Source organism: Geotrypetes seraphini, chromosome 5 (assembly GCF_902459505.1).
Source record: "Geotrypetes seraphini chromosome 5, aGeoSer1.1, whole genome shotgun sequence".
NCBI lineage: Eukaryota > Metazoa > Chordata > Amphibia > Gymnophiona > Dermophiidae > Geotrypetes > Geotrypetes seraphini.
Genome location: NC_047088.1, coordinates 4,907,137 through 4,925,222, shown reverse-complemented (window position 1 = coordinate 4,925,222; position 18,086 = coordinate 4,907,137). Strand labels below are relative to the sequence as shown.

Here is an 18,086-nt window from a genome sequence, read left to right as displayed (position 1 = left end):
GAGCGGCCTGTCCCGGGAAACGGACAGAGAGGAAAAATTTTATTTTTTAAACTGAAAATGAAAGAAATAAAATAAGAACAGCGATTCGTGAGGAAAAAATACAAACCGCGGTTCAGAGAAGGCACAAAGTAATGAAGTTAAATGCAGAGAGTCAAAGACGGACTTCTCTGCTTCACAGAAAATTGAGAACTAAGGAGACGCGCCCTACGCTGGGTGGGAAGGCACTCGCGTATGCGCAGTGCGGGCGACTCGAAACTTCGAGTTTCTTCAAGCAAGTCTGCTTGTGAGGCGTACGCATCCGGGCTCCGTCGTTGACGTCACCCATATGTGAGAATAGGCTGCCTGCTTGTCCTGGGATAATTGTTTTATACTCCGATACAGGCAGTTTTCTGAAACATGGCTGAATTGGGTTTCTTTGATGATTTGCTCCAATAAAGTGTTTAGTAGTTGTCATACTGTTGTCCTGACTTGTGCATCCTGAATTCCTATAATTCAAATATTTTAACTATTTAAATTTTTCTCTCATATCTCCTTCTCCTGCCAAACTAATGCTTGTGTGTTTATTCATACTCCACAATGAAGGGAAGGCTACTGTTTGAGCTTCACTCACCTATTTTCCTAAACCAGTGTGCTTCACTGATCCTCTTGTCCGGAGCCAGGCTCTCTTCTGCTAAGGACTCAGCAAGTTTATTGTGAACTGGGGCAAAGATATAAACATTGCAATTTTAATGCCCAAAAACAAGATTCTCAGAAGAGTAATTAAAACAACAACAACTTGTTTTGGTCATTCTTACTACACCAGGCTCTGAACTATAAGCTTAGGGGCTCATAAAAATAAAATCAAAAAATGTCTAAAAAGTGGCCTAAATGGGTACTTGGACGATCAAAAAGCCTAATCGTCCGAGTACCCATAATCAAAGCTGGTTTTAGACGTATCTAAAACCAGCTTTTCCCCAGCCTTTCCCCTGCCTCTAAACGCATAGAGCAAAAAGAGGCATTTTTAGAGGAGGGGAAAGGGCGGGTGGTGGGCGAGAGGTGGGCCGACCTAGAGCTAGGCGAACAGCAGGTATAACCAAAACTTTAGGCAGGTTGCCTCGTCGGCACTTATACGTTTTGACTTAGACCAAGTCAAAACAGGTATAAGTGCTAAAAAAGGGGCCGCTGAGCTGATCGCTGCAGCTCAGCAGCTCCAGCAACCTGCCTTTCGCTGCAGGAGATGGCTCATCTCTCCTGCCAGCGATGGTGATCGCCCACCCTCTTCCGAACCGCGGCACTTCGGGGTGAGCATCGCGGCAGGGCATCTCCCCTGCCAGCGATCACCCCAAAGTACCGCAGATCGGAGAAGAGTGGGTGATCACCATCGCTGGCACGAGATGAGCCATATCTCCTGCAGTGATAAGCCCTCCACCGACTATTACGATCGGGCAGGAGGGGGCCCAACCCCGAACCCCCGACTACGTTCAGGGGAAGGAGCCCAAGCCCTCTTGCCCTGGCGGCACCCTGAACCCCCGACTACGTTCGGGGCAAGAGGGAGCTCAATCCCTCTTGCCCTGGTGACACCCCGACCCCCGACTACATTCGGGATCGATAGGACACATTTAAAAGGACACACATATCTTATGTCTTCTGTCTCTGTCTGTGCTGGGGGGGGGCTCAAACACAGACACAGTTTTGTATTTATTCTGCTGATGTTCTGAGACAGGGCCATTTAATCTTGTTAATGAAGTTAGCTGTTTGAGACAATGGAGGTTCAACCCCTCACTGCCATGTACCAGTTGAGAGAGATAAGGGAAGCTTTAACACCTTTAGATTTAGACAATGAAGCACATATCCTGCTCAACCCCCCCCCCTCTCTTGTCCAACCCCCTTTTTCTGTGTTGGTTACCACTGACCCATGTAAAAAGATATAAAAATGGATGTAAACTAATAAAATATAGGCAATCTCTTTAGGACACTGTCTGCGTATCCTTTCTTTCTAAGGGGAATGCCTCCGGATATCTGTACCCAGGCGACGGTGTGGGCAGGGCGGTTTTGGGACCAAGAAACGGACTCCGTTCGCTTCAGTTGGGGGCTCGTGTCCGGGATGGACTGGACATCACCAATATCTTGTGACTATTTCTGAATTTTGAATTCTGTTCTTTAATACTCACTGGTATTGGCGTCCTGTTCCAACCCTTTAAGTAAGGCTTTTGGGAAGCCTATTTATATATGTGGAGTTTTTGGGAAGCTCCTGCCGCGAAAATAAGCAGCTGCCATTCTTTCGGGAAGAATGAAATTATTTATAGAAACGCCTGCCCACTCTGTCGTCTGTACCACTCTTTGCATGCGCTTTTCTCTTCTATTGCTTAGATAAGATTTTATAGAGTATAAGATTGTATTGTATATTATTAATATATCTCGCTTATAGGTAAGGTAAGCGAGCATCGCACAATGCTATATTGTTTTTGTAATGGGTCAAAGATGAGACTTGTAAGGCTTATGTTGCCCGTGTGTGACACTCTCCTTCCAGCTCACATCTCTCTGTGTCACCAATCCTTTCCCATATACGTTTGCACTGCTTATAAGTTTAAATTTCTGCCGTTTCTTGTGCTGTGTCGCCGGAAAGAAAAAAATTCCGTTTTAGGTTTCAGGTTTGTTTGGGGATTTGATATACCGCCTTGTCAAGGTTCAGAGCGGTTTTACATAATATATAAAAACAAAGACTAGAAAGGCATACATTAAAAAAACAAATTATAATTATTAAAACAGTCAGACACATAGACGAACATTAACTTACCAAAACAAAATGAAAAAGGGTAGAAATACATTTATGTAATGAAAAAGAGAGGGAGAAGGATCAAAACAAAAAGGAGGGAACAAAAAATAATCTAGCACTTTGTAGAAAAGATTAAAATGAATAAGAAAAGCAAGGAGCAAAGTTCCATTACAGTCCTTAAAAGGACTATTATACTCCAAATGCGTCTTTAAAAAGAAAGGCCTTCAAGCTACTTTTAAATTTATCAAGTGATGAAATTTCTCTTATATAATTTGGTGATGAGTTCCAGATGGTAGGGGCCGTCACAGAAAAGATATTAGTACACATGGTGCTAATGTGTCTTAAAGAGGGAATGGATAACAGGTTTTGATAAGAAGAACGTAATGTGCGATGGGGGTTTTGGGGGATTAATAACCTGTTGATGAAATCAGGTAGACCGGAAGCTATGGTTTTATGTATCAGTAACATTATTTTATAAGTAATTCGATGATCTATGGGAAGCCAATGGGAGTTAATCAAAAGTGGTGTGACATGATCAAATTTTCGAGCTTTTAAGTTGAAAGGATTTTAACGGCAGTATTTTGAATAATTTGGAGGCGTTATCTTTCTTTCTTACTGATGCCTTTATATAATGCATTGCTATAGCCTAGACATGAAATGACTAGCGAATGAATGAGTATTTAATTATTATCCCCCGAGATTACTAAATACCTTCTGTTGTTTTCGGAGGACCCTAAAGCTACCCTTTTTACACTTTACTGCTCAGGATTGGGTCTGTGTGGAAGACCCAGCCAGCTCAAATTATTTCAGTATCAGAAGCTAGGAGGTGGCGTGCTGAGGGAGCACCCCAATACAAAAACAGACACAGGAAACAGAGAGCATGGCAGAGGTAGTTACAGAAATGCCTCCACTTACATTCCTTTCCATGAGCTCAGAGCACAGACAGAAGCATTAGAAAAAGAGATTGCAACAGGATCGAGATACAATGCAGATAGAATTGGAAAAAGTAAAAAGTGATTTGACAGCCAGGAAAAACAGTGTTAGTGCATAGGGATGTCCTGACTCTGTGTCCAAATACCAAGGTGACTCAGGCCTTCACAGCCCAGCCGGACTCCTTTCACTTACCTGTGGACTCACTTTTGGAGACGCAGGATAAGGGAAGGAAGTCAGACTCAGAATTCAGCTTGAGGTATGTGGCAACTTTGGTATTGGACACTTCCAACTGCCCCAATGTTAATACTACCATAGAGGGTCAGGATAAATTAAATCTATTTTAAAGATAGAGCGCCTCCTACTGGAGATCAGAAAAATATGGAAATTTGTGAGATTCAAGTTTCAAGTTTATTTTTAACTTATTGAATCGTTTAATTATTTTGCTAAGTGATTTACAAATAAAAACAAAAGGTGTACACATAAGCTTATTTATAGTAAATTACATGAGTTTGACATATTGACATACAAACTAACAGATACTGAGGAGTAGTGGCTCGTGGCCAGTAGGGGGTGATGTTTATGGGACGGTAATGGAATGGATATCAGAACATGATAGTGCAGTATTTTTGTGGAGTTTTTCTACAAAAGTGCCTGCTTTTCGTATGATTCTGGGTAATTCTTGTTAGATACAAGCATATGTGTTAGTTAAGGCCACGCCCAATAGAAGCGTACGACAAACTGGTGAATAAAAATCTGAATATAAATGAAGCCAAGGCCAGAAAAACACACTACAGATTAATATAAGGGAAAGTATAATAATATTTTTTATGTACTTTGCTGTTGGGCCAGATCATGGAGGAAATCATAAAGGATACATGGAATCCATTTGGGGTTCTTTGTTTTGCTACATCTGCTCTGTCTTTGGACACCATTTTGTGCCAGTGACTAGTTTCTGTCTTCTTTGTCCTCTCTGTTTTTCTTTGTTAGTTTTCCCGCTCCCAGCATCGTGGTGTTAATTAATACCACATGTGCTTTAGACTGGTTAGGAAGATAACGTGTCCCAAACTAAGATATAACAGTAATTAAATATAGTTATTAATCAAGTTATGAATGTATGAAAAGCAAGTATGAATGAAGCAAATATGAATGAAGTAAATATGATTGTGTGACTGTATTGAACAAAAACATAGGTTTTGAAAAAACATATACATATTTGCAACCTAAAGAAATCCTAAAGCAACATCTGGAAAAAATTAGAGTCAGACACTGTGTGTGAGACTGTCAGCTCAGGGGGAGGCCAGCCCCTCCTCCTCCTTTTCCAGGCTGAGGCTTCTGTGTGCAGATCCATAGCCTGTCAGTTTAGGGAGAGCCCTCTTTTCCTCTAAGGCTGACTAATTTTCAGCATGGTTCATAGGGCTGAGAACATTTCAGCATCTTTTTAACAAATAATTTATCTTAATATACTTTTGTGAAAATTATGATTTATATTCAGAAACGACTATAAGCAAACAAATGTACTTTTCTAAAACGTTTTTTCTTTGTCTAACTTTGAAACACCTCCTTTGTTAATTGTTATTGGTTGAGAGACTGATGATGTCACAATGAGCCAAAAGTATATAATAGAGGGTCATGAGATCCTGAGGTGAGCTCGTTATTAGAAGGCCAGCATTTGGCAATTATAATGATCTCCCACTAATGTAATGGCTAATGCATTTATGCTATATTCTTTTGGTGTGCCATGATTGGAGATAATAAAAACAATAAAAATTACTGGTAACTTTACATTAGTGAAATTTGCATGTTTTATTATTTTTCATACCTTTGAGCTTATGGCGTCAATGTCCCTTGCTCAATTGGCGTCCCTGGGTGGGCGAGATTCGGCGCTTCTAAGCTCATTGGTCCTTCATGAAACTTTGGTGAACAAAGATTTCACATGGTTTGTTAAACCAAAAGGGAGAAAGTCTTGTTATCATAGAATAACACTGACTGTTTATGCGCATAAGGAAAAATAAAAACAATGGCGGTAATTGGACAAAACGGTACCGGAAAAAAGGAAAAAATTGTGAGTATAACACGCCATGACTATGTAAATTAATGTATAAATATGTGTGTAGAGGGGTGTGAAGTTAGTATAACTGCACCTGGGAAGCCAGAATCCATGCAAGATCTACACCCTAAATGGCGAGATCCTGACAAGAACTGTAGCAGAAAGAGACTTGGGAGTGATTGTCAGGGAAGACATGAAGTCGGCAAACCAAGTGGAGCGAGCTTCATCCAAAGCAAGGCAAATCATAGGTTGCATACGCAGGAGTTTCATCAGCCGTAAACCTGAAGTCATTATGCCACTGTATAGATCCATGGTGAGACCGCACCTGGAGTACTGTGTGCAATTCTGGAGGCCGCATTACCGCAAGGATGTGCTGAGACTGGAGTCGGTCCAGAGGATGGCCACCAGGATGGTCTCGGGACTCAGGGAGCTCCCGTACGAGGAGCGGTTGGGGAATTTGCAGCTCTACTCACTCGAGGAGCGTCGAGAGAGGGGAGATATGATCGAGACATTCAAATATCTCACGGGCCGCATCAAGGTGGAAGAAGACATCTTCTTCTTCAAGGGTCCCGCGGCAACAAGGGGGCATTTGTGGAAAATCAGGGGCGGGAAACTGCACAGTGACACTAGGAAGTTCTTCTTCACTGAAAGGGTGGTTGATCGCTGGAATAGTCTTCCACTTCGGGTTATTGAGGCCACCAGTGTGGCGGATTTTAAGGCCAGATGGGATAGGCATGTGGGATCTATCCGCAAAGATAGATAGCGAGGATCACTGGAGTGGGCAGACTTGATGGGCCGTGGCCCTTATCTGCCGTCTATTTCTATGTTTCTATGTTTCTAAATTAAGTTATGTTAATGGAAAAAAAAATTAGAAAAAAAAGTAAAACAGGAAACAATGTAAAAGCCCAGTGGAACGGCACATGTGACTTGTAGCTTTTTCAGCTGGTTGTCCACACATTGCTTTTCCTCTGTGAAATAGAGAAAGAAAAAAACCCTTGCAGTATCGGCATCTTTTAAATCTGGCTTTTGAACTGAGCAGTGCCTGTCTGCAGTAAAGAAAACTTGTTGCTATTGTGTTTCTCTCTGCTGATGTGGAGAGAGTCTGGGGAGAGAGAGAAATTGTTCTTCTCTGCTTTCTAAACTCCAGTTCTGTCTCTCTCTTTCTCTGAACTATTTTTGTCTCTGAAAAAGAAAAAGTTACTGGCGTCCCGTATGAGACCAAAGTTCCCTCGCTCTGTTCAGTTTCTTTGTGTGAAAGAGAGACCCCCACCTTTTTCCTCCCTCGATGCCTTCCACAGAGCTATCATGTGAGCTGGAGGGCGGGCTTTTGAACTTCTCCTTTGTTCTCTATGAGGAAGAGGGGAGGGGGGGGAAATTCCAAAGCGTGGTCTCTCTGTCCTTTGTCTGAAATTCTAGGACTTTTCAAAACCAGGTATCGATTTTTAAAATATGCTTAAATATTAGTGAATTGTGGATTTTAAAATGTAATAGCTTGTAATTAAATTAAGACTGTAAGCAAGGATCCAGAGGGGTTTATTAAAAACTTTACCAGCCCTATAACAGGGAAATGCATGCTGTTTTGTGTTACGAGATTAGCCTGTTTGCTGATGAAAAGTTTGAATTTCTAATTTAGTTTAGCAAGGCACGAGAATGTAATTCAAATTTGTTTTTGATGTGGGTAAAACAAGGAAGTTTGCATAAGTTGAATATGTTGATTTAAGTTCAAAAAGGCTTGCAGTGTATTAGGGAGCAGAGTTTATATAGCTAAATGATCCCTGTGGTGTTAAAAACAATGGAGGTACTTTGGTAGCGTTTCAGAAGCTGTTAGGGCTCTGTACAAGATGTATCCTAGAAAAAAAAAAGACGTTATGTAGCTTGAATTTTTTCCTTGTTCCTTTATTTGTTTAAAAAAAAGGGTTATAAGAGTGTTGAAAGAAAGAAATGTGGAATCAGAATGTAATATTTAAACGAGGTGGATTTTGGTAGTAAGTGCAAAAAAAAAAAAAGGGTTTGAATGGTTTAACACGAGCAGAACAGTAAGTGTTTCTGGCTGTTTTAATGCAGGACATAGAATGTAAAGGTATGTTTGGGAGAGTTGTGGGTTATGTAGAAGAGGGTTGAGGGTGGTATAAGCAGTGAAACAATAATTTTGTGAAAACAAAAAGATTTATTCCAAAAAAACAGATGCCATGCTTAAAAGAAATATTGTTTTTGTGAGCAGGCACAGTGTGCATAAGGAAAAAAACTCCCTGCTTTTGTATTTCTATCCCAGGGTTCAAATTAGTCTTGAATATGTATTTTTGTTCCCCTGCATGGTTTATAAGGTATTTTTAGGAAGTGATCAATATTAATATACTTTAAATTAAACTGGGAAGTTTAAAATAAAAAGATTAAGAAAAATAGAGGTTAATTACCTATATTTTTCTTTAAATTGAAATATATGATAAACAAAGGGCTTGCTAACCTTGTTAACGGTAATGAACAATTATAATAACCTTTTATGTAAGTGGATGAATTCAGAACTGAGTTTTTGCTTAATTTTACTAGTAAGCTCTTCAGGATAGGAACCTAATAAAGCATATGGATTGAGAATAATTCCCTGGTGTTAGAAGAAAGTCTAATTTTACCATGTAGAGAATGGGTCTGCATGTTTAAATTTTCCTGTGGCCGTATTTGGTATCACAGGACCCTGAAAAAAGTTATTGAAACTGTGCTTTGTCTTCTAGCAAATACAGAATACAAGTCTCGACAGAATACCGATTAGTCCTGTTTGCAGACGGGAAAACGTTCAATGTGTGTCTTTGTTCTCTTGTTAACGAACATGTGCTTCCCTTGCAGGACCTACACTGACCAGCAGTACCACATTCCACCACTAGAGCTGTGGAGAACACAGAGAAAATTCCGAAGCTGAGTTTTCGGCGGGAATTTCAGCTTTTCTTTGTTCTAAACTAATTAGATGTGCTTACTTTTCAGTTGTAACAGTACGGGTGTGTTTTTCCCTTGGACAAAAGAAAGAAAGAAAAAAAGCAGTTCCATAGTTGCAGAACAGACGGGCTTGAATTCTGAAAAGCTGCAGCATGAACTTTTAAAGCCATTATTTCAATTTCACTGAAATGAATTTAGAGACTCTGACCTTACAAGTTGCTAAAATATTTGCAAAAGACATTCTGGACTCAAACAATTTGAAAGGAAAAAAGACTTTATCTTAAACCACTTTATTTTAAATCACTTCATTTGAATTAGGCTTCTGAACTTTAATTATGCTTTTGCATAATTCAATAGGCTTATTCTGATAGTGTGTTAACAACTGTATTTTCTTTATCATTGTCCTCATGCATCGTTCTCAGAAAATATTTTGTTTATCCTGTATTTTAAATTTTATTTCATATTACTGTCTTCCATGTATGGTGGTAGATTCTAAGCTGTCACACATTGCCACAGTATGGATTAATTGGGTGTAACTGCTGATATCATCAGTCCTTTTAATGATTTTAATTTAAATTTGAGAAATGAGTTCCTGCATCACACACAGAAAAAGAAAACTTATATCTGATGCACATTTTTACTGAGTGCATTATCTGCACATGGGTTACATTTCCATATTAAGCATATATTTGGGTTTTCTTAACGCTATGCAGTATTTTACACTTTATTGATTTAATTCCAGGTACTATAAAATAACACCTTTAAGCTTATGGCGTCAATGTCCCTTGCTCAATACATAAAGGAAAAAGGGCAGAACTACAATTGTATTTATAAAGCACAAAAGAAGACATGAATGGTGAAAACAATAGGAAAGGAGAATAAGATTTTTTTAAAAAGGGTAATCATTAAATATAATTATTAATTAAAGGCGTCTTTAAAAAGGAAGCTCTTCAGATTGCCTTTAAAATGGTTTAGGTCATTTTCTTCTCTTAAATGCTGAGGTAAGGTGTTCCATAATTGTGGGGCCATTACAGAGAAGATAATATGACGACGAGTTCCGATAACTTTCAGTGATGGAATTGTTAAGAGTTTTTGATTAATGGACCCTAAAGAACGTGATATACTATGGGGAATAAGTAGTTTATTAATTAATTGGGGTTCGTTCGAAGACAGTGTTTTAAAAACTAAAAGTAGGATTTTAAAGGTAATGCGATGAGCAACAGGAATCCAATGTGATTCGATCAGGATTGCAGACAGAGCTTGATAGGTGTTGAAGAGGTTTATTGAAACCTGGACCCAAGAGGCAGGTCTTAGTGCCCATGCAAATATGGATTCCCTACTTATTCAGACTTTCCTTTCTAACCTCCGTTCCCCCTTGCAAATTCTGGTCAAACAAATGATTTCAGAATGGCCCACTAGTTCTCGTGCAGAATTTCAGAATAAATTATTGGAAAAAGAAGCCGCAGGTTACTTTGAGATCTCTAAGCCTCAGGAAATCCTGCATTATCAGGGCCAGCTACCCACCTGGGGACCGCGTCTGTCCGCTCCTCGCGGAAGAGGGGGTCACAGGTTTCGTAGGGGGCAGGCCCCTGCCTCCGATCGAGGTGGTAATAATCCATCCAGAAGTACTGGATGTTTTAATTGTGGGGACCCTGGTCACTGGCTTAATCAATGCCCATCTGGCCGGTGCCCAAAGCCGCCCTTCGGACGGACTTTGGTGCAAAGAGGGGAAACCCTGTATACCAGCTGCTAGCTCTCCCTTATTCATTGCCCAATATCTTGGCATTGGTCACCGCAGTGCTTGCTCGACATTTCAACTTCTTGCCAGTGATTTTTTCATTCTTGACCTTCGCTCCCTGATACAGACATATATAGCTCGACACCTTACTTACCCCACTTCTCCTTTTACACACTTACAGATTGACTTTACTCATACTCCTCATGCCACCGGGACTCACCAGGATTACGCCCTTGTTATTGTTGACATGTTCTCCCGATGGCCTGAAGTTTTTCACACTACAAATGAAACTGCTCAGACTGTGGTGAACATTTTACTTCGCGAAATCATCCCTAGGTGGGGATGTCCCACACACATCAACTCAGATAACGGTCCTGCTTTCACTGCCAGAGTATGCAAAGATTTAGCTATCACACTCCGCATTGAGTGGAAATTTCATCTCCCATATCGCCCACAGAGTTCCGGTATTGTCGAACGCATGAACAGGACTATTAAAGACAAAATCAGGAAAGCCACAGCTGGCACGTTTGTGAATTGGAAAAAATTCCTTCCTATTATTTTAGCTGAAATTAGGATGTTGCCAACTTAAAATGTTTTTTCTTTTTCTTAGCAGCAGTTCGGATATATACATAGCCATCCCAGACCAGTTTTGGCACAAAGATATTTCTAGTGTTTTCCAAGGATCCTCTTTATCACTGCAGAGATAAAGACGATCCAAAGAGACATTAGCTTTTCCGAATATGAGATGGTTATGATATGCATTATTTGTATTACTCATGTGTTCATCTTTATTTTGGTTCTCTATAACAATGTGTTTATTTGCAGAGTTAAATTCAGCCCTGCACACTTGACAGATGGAAAAATAACTTCACGCCTAAAACTTTGTGTTTTATGTTTTGTCTGTGCCATGTGGTCTGTGTTTTGTCCACTTGTTTTAGTTTAGTGGGTACCCCAGGATACATAACATTGGCCATTTCTAGAGCTCTTTTCCCACTTTTTACTAGCCTAATTGCGCAATGTTCTTTTTACTTATAGCTTTCATATTCTAAATGTAGCTTAGTTAGGGGTTATATGTTTAAGAAAAGGTTATACAGTGTTTATTCTATGGTGCTCACTAGATATGAACCATTCAGTATACATTTCCAAATACATTCAGTACAGAATTATGGTCTCTCTGAAGTGCCATAATAGTTATATGTAGCACAAAAAAACATATCTTTTTGGAATGTTTGATTAAGAACCTTAAGTAACTGAATATTCTCTCTTTTGCCATAACTATACCAAGTAAATGCAGAGGCTGCGAATTATAGACCGGTGAGTCTCACATCAATAGTGTGCAAACTCATGGAAACACTAATTAAAAGCAAATTGGACACGATCTTGAATGAAGGGAATCTTCGGGATCCTAGTCAGCATGGATTCACCAAGGGTAGGTCCTGCCAATCCAATCTCATCAGCTTCTTTGACTGGGTAACAAGAAAGTTGGACTTGGGAGAGTCTTTGGACGTCGTGTACCTGGACTTCAGTAAAGCTTTTGACAGTGTCCCACACCGCAGGCTGCTAAGCAAGATGGAATCGATGGGGTTAGGAGAGACACTAACTGCATGGGTCAATGATTGGCTGAGTGGCAGACTTCAGAGGGTGGTGGTTAATGGTACCCTCTCTAAAACATCGGAGGTGACCAGTGGAGTGCCGCAGGGCTCGGTCCTGGGTCCACTCCTTTTCAACATATTCATAGGGGATCTGACTCAAGGGCTTCAAGGTAAAATAACACTATTCGCCGATGACGCCAAACTATGTAATATAGTAAGTGAATGCAGTTTACAGAATTATATGGCGCAGGACCTGCTTACATTGGAAAGTTGGTCCTCAACCTGGCAGCTAGGCTTCAATGCTAAGAAATGTAAGGTCATGCACCTTGGAAGCGGAAATCCATGCAGGATGTACTTCTTGAACGGAGAAACTTTAACTAGGACTTCAGCAGAACGAGATTTAGGAGTAATCATCAGTGCAGACATGAAAACTGCCAATCAAGTGGAGAAGGCTTCATCTAAGGCAAGGTAGATATTGGGTTGTATCAATAGAAGTTTCGTCAGCCGAAAGCCTGAAGTCATAATGCCGTTGTACAGGGCCATGGTGAGACCTCATCTGGAGTACTGTGTGCAATTCTGGAGGCCACATTACAGTAAAGATGTGCGCAGAATTGAATCGGTTCAGCGGACGGCCACCAGGATGATCTCGGGGCTCAAGGGTCTCTCGTACGAAGAGAGCCTGAACAAATTGCAGCTCTACACTCTCGAGGAACGTAGGGAGAGGGGAGACATGATCGAAACATTTAAGTACCTCACGGGACGTGTCGAAGTGGAAGATGATATTTTCTTTCTCAAGGGACCCTCGGCCACAAGAGGGCACCCGCTCAAACTCAGGGGCGGAAAATTTCATGGCGACACCAGAAAGTATTTCTTCACAGAGAGAGTGGTTGATCATTGGAACAAGCTTCCAGTGCAGGTGATCGAGGCAGACAGCGTGCCAGACTTTAAGAATAAATGGGATACCCATGTGGGATCCCTACAAGGGTCAAGATAAGGAAATTGGGTCATTAGGGCATAGACAGGGGGTGGGTAAGCAGAGTGGGCAGACTTGATGGGCTATAGCCCTTTTCTGCCGTCATCTTCTATGTTTCTATGTAATATTGTCACATGTTGCCACATTCAGTACAGGCAACCTGGTCTCTCTCTCTCTCTCTACATTCAGTACAGGCAACATGGTTTTTCTCCCGTTTTCTATCTCTTATTTGGATCACACTGGAATACAGCTGCTGAATGATATCTGGACTCTTTTCAAACCGGTGTATCCCTCCCTGTATGCACAGACATCATTTAATCCCAAGGGTGAACATCACCAGTTTCCAGTGATTGAAAGATCCTGTGCAGACATTGTTTCATCCCAAGCGTGCATCTCACAGTTTAAAGAGACTGTCAGTTCCTGCTGGACTGGTTCATCTTCCTGCACCCTGACTGCAAAGACTTTTCTACCTTCTCACACATACTGTACACAATGTTTCCTGTTCATTGGATCTATGGATTCATGATAGCCACCTTCCTAAGAACGCTTTGCTGTACAGTTCAACTTATTTACTGCTATGGACATTCCAGACTTTATTTCATATGCTGTGCATCCACTACCTCTTGGTATGGGGAATGAGACATTTCAAAAGCTGCTGAACTTTACTGAACTCCATGCATACATTTTACAACCTACGAAAACCTCCAAAGAAGTGAATCATGCTATCACTTTTGAAAATGGACAGATTGCACAAACTGTAGAAAATTTGCTCCGAGATACTCATGTCTCAAGTTTGGGAACTTTTCTTTGAGTATTCGCCCACTGCAAACCACGTATTTAATGTTTTAATTCACCCTATCATTATCTTAATTATTTTACAAATTTTGCTATGTATTGTTATGATTCTCCTTTGCTGTAAAATGAAACATGTACATTTATTTATCTCACAACGTTCCTTCTAGCTTTTAAGACAGTTATACATATATTTCCATATCTTCTCTGACATTTGCTAATTTGGCTAATTTGGTTTTAATCTGGCATATTGCATTGCATACCAGGGTCAGACATAATTACCTCATACTTGCATACTCTCTCATGACATCTTTGTACCTTTATGCCTGAACCTCCTGAGAAAAGTTTCCTGCATCCCTTATGCACCATTCATTCGCTCAATGACGGGTAAGATATAGCATACTGTACAACCTAAGACAGAGGTTTGAACTCATAATGGGAACTGTTTATCTTCATAGCTTGGAGATTCTGCAGGACAGGGGACATGCTGCTATAATGTTGGAGGTAAGCGAGGCATCTGAAAAATGCAGATTGGCTGTTTATAGAAGGGTACCACAAGCTTGCCTTCATTTCAAAGAATAAAAATAAAAATAAACAAAGTATGGGAGATGTCAGCATAGCTATTGCTGGCAAACAGCATTTTCAGTTGGCATAACTAATGTCAGCAAAGGCCTATGGGAAATTTTCTGACTCTGGAATGTTGATGCAGAATTCTGTGCTCCTGCACAGAATTCACATACATTAAGCATCTAGGAAGACGGTTTCAAGTAGTCCTGATTAAATCATGATTAGCTAAAAGGTGTTAATGTCTCATTAAAAGGGTGCTTAGGACAATGGGTCCAGGTGCACAGATAACTAAGATTAATCAGAAACTATTGTCAGAGGCATACTGGAAATTACATTTGACTGCAAGCCTATTACTATGTTTATTCTGTATTTTAGAATAAGTCTCAAAACTATAAAAGCCTTCTCATACTCTACCTGAAGCATGGGACATCGCCCTCCCCACCCCCCTGCTTTTCTCTCTTTCTTTGTGTGTTCTCTCTCATTCACAAGAACACAGAAGCAGTCTCTGTACAGCTCCTAAATCCCCTCCTCAAGAGACATATCTAGAATATCTCTCCTTTCACGCTCATGCTGTGCATTTATGTCATTTTCATGACGTAAGAGGGGATTGAAAGGACACATTTAAAAGGACACACATATCTTATGTCTTCTGTCTCTGTCTGTGTTGGGGGGGCTCAAACACAGACACAGTTTTGTATTTATTCTGTTGATGTTCTGAGACAGGGCCATTTAATCTTGTTAATGAAGTTAGCTGTTTGAGACAATGGAGGTTCAACCCCCCACTGCCATGTACCGGTTGAGAGAGATAAGGGAGGCTTTATTAATAATAATAATAATAATAACAGCTTATATACTGCAATACTGTGAAGTTCTATGCGGTTTACAGAAGATTAAGCAAAGGTAACAAATTGAATTGACTTTAAGAGGGGAGGAAGAAAGAGAATTAATAGGACAGGAAATTCATTGTTGAGGAGAGAGTGATCAAAAGGACAAGTTAATCGCTATAGAGGGGAGAGAGAAGAGAGGATCAGTTGTCTAGATGCTTTAGGAACAAGTGTGTTTTTAGATGTTTCCTAAATTCCCCATAAGTAGTGGGCGAAAGCAATTGTTCTAGGTCTTTACCCCATGATGCTGCTTGGTGTGAGAGGTGTTCATGATGTTTATTCAGTTTATAACCTCGAACTGGGGGGGAAACAAAATTGGAATGTGAGCTTCTCTTGTGTCTGTTGGCTGAGAAGAAGAAAAGGTCAGTTACGTATTTAGGGGCAAGTCCGTGTAGTGCTTTAAAGCAGAAGCAGGCAAATTTAAACTTTATGCGCGCCGCCATTGGCAGCCAATGCAGCTGCCGGTAGTAGGGTGTCACGTGGTCAAACTTCCTCAGCCCAAAGATCAGTCTGACTGCTGCATTTTGCATCAATTGTAAACGTTGCATATTCTTTTGGGAAATTGCTAAATAAGCGATGTTACAGTAGTCAAGTAGACTTAGTACGATGGATTGGACTAGGGTTCTGAATGCCGATGTATCGAAGTAAGCTTTAATGGATCTGAGTTTTCAGAGAATAAAGAATCCCTTTCTGATTAAGGAGTCTACCTGGTCTTTCATGGTTAGGCATTGATCCAAAGTTACACCTAGTATCTTAATGATGGGCTGGATAGGGTAACTAAATTTATTGATACATAGTGGTGATTTGGTGTCAAGCGGATGTGGCGAAGCAACGAAGAAAGTTGTTTTTTCTGAATTAAGTTTGAGCCTAAAGTTTGTCATCCAATGCTCCATCATGTTTATGGCTTCTGAAGCTTTGGGAATAGTTTCAGAGACAGAATTAGCGAATGGGATGATAATCGTAAAGTCATCTGCATAACTAAATAGTTTTATTCCCAGCTGGGTTAGCTGCGTGCCCAGCGAGGACATATAGACGTTGAAGAGCAATGGAGATAGTGGAGACCCTTGTGGCACACCGGATGGATTGCTCCAGGTGTTTGAAAGCTCATAATTAAAACGTACCTGATAAGTGCGGGATATAAGGAAGCAACGGAACCAGTTCAGCACCTCATCCCTGATACCAATGGCGTCTAGGCATTGCAGCAGTTTCTCGTGGTCTACTAGATCAAAGGCAGAACTCATATAGAATTGCATAACCAGGGCATTAAGGCCCTTACTAAACAGTAGGCGCAGATTGTCTAAGATAGCCGCAATTACTGTCTCAGTATTGAATAACGGTCTAAAACCGGATTGAGTTTCATGCAGGAGAGAGAACTGATCAAGATAATCCATCAGTTGGATGTGTACCAATCCCTCCATTATTTTTACAATAAACGGAATGGATGCTACCGGTCTGTAGTTGGAAATTAGGGCTGAAGATTCTTTTCGATTTTTTAGAATTGGTGTTATTATTATGTGACCATTATTAGAGAGAAACTTCCCAATTTTTAGGTTGTGAGCCAAGTATTGCATCAGCGATAGTTTAAATTTTAAAGGTGCCGCTTTCATGATTTCTGGGGAGCATGAATCCAGAACGCAATAGGATTTAGAATATTTGTTATATAGTCGGGTGTAATTATTCCACTCTAAATCTTGAAAGGAGCTCCAGATCATGTCTGCCGGTATATCATTTCCTTGGGTGAGAGCTATTTGATGATCACTAGGGTCGTTAGTTGAACAATGGATTCTAAGGATTTTAACACCTTTAGATTTAGACAATGAAGCACATATCCTGCTCAACCCCCCCCCTCTCTTGTCCAACCCCCTTTTTCTGTGTTGGTTACCACTGACCCACGTAAAAAGATATAAAAATGGATGTAAACTAATAAAATGCTGGCAATCTCTTTAGGACAGTCTGCGTATCCTTTCTTTCTAAGGGGAATGCCTCCGGATATCTGTACCCAGGCGACAGGGTGTGGGCAGGGTGGTTTTGGGACCAAGAAAAGGACTCTGTTTGCTTCAGTGGTAAGAGGAAGCCCAAGCCCTCTTGCCCTGCGATCCCCAACCTTCCCCCCCCGCTGAGTCCGATGGGGCCAGGAGGGAGCCCAAGCCCTCCTGGCCCGGCGACACCCCCTAACCCCCACTAAAATACGGGCAGGAGGGATCCCAGGCCCTCCTGCCCTCGACGCAACCCCCCACGATCACCCCCCCGAAGCCCCGATCGCCCCCTGGCCGACCTGCGACCCCCCCCGCTGACCCCACAACCCCCACCCCCTTCCTGTACCTTAAAAATTGTTGGTCAGACAGACTGGTGGCAAGCCCGTCTGTCCGACAGGCCAGCCATCTCCAGAATGGCTGGCCTTAGGCTAAGCCTGATTGGCCCAGGCGGCTCAAACCCCGCCCACAGGTGGAGCTTAAGGCGCCTGGGCCAACCAGAATGGGCCCAATTGTCATAGGCCCCTCCTGTGGGCGGAGCCTTAGGCACATTGAGGTGTCCTGAGATGGAGCCTCGCCAGAGGAGTCATGTGGACTATAGATGCCATGTGGCCCAGAAGAACCATCATTTGTCTGGCAGATATGGACTGAAGGTGGTCCACTTGATGACAAAGCTGAATTAAAGTATCATGACGATGCTGCGGAAGGAATACCCTCATTTGAGTGGTATTGAGAAGAGCTACAATGAACTGAAGCCTTTAAGAGGGATGAAGCTGTGACTTGGGGAAGTTGATGTCGAATCCCAAGTTCTGGAGAATCAAGATGGTGCGATTCATCACCAGAACATCTTGACATGAAGGGTCTTTGATGAGCCAGTCATCCAGATAGGGGAAAACTTGAAGACCCT

At 41.3% G+C, this 18,086-nt stretch overlaps 1 protein-coding gene across 1 annotated transcript in view; it reads right to left on the bottom strand.

Annotated features, from left to right (window-relative positions):
• The window catches only part of TEX11 (testis expressed 11), a 575,855-nt gene that overhangs the window by 205,539 nt on the left and 352,230 nt on the right, over positions 1-18,086 (bottom strand). Inside the window, exon 22 of the mRNA XM_033944972.1 lies at positions 611-697. Coding sequence (XP_033800863.1) covers positions 611-697 — 87 coding nt within the window. The remainder of the gene's footprint in view (positions 1-610; positions 698-18,086) is intronic.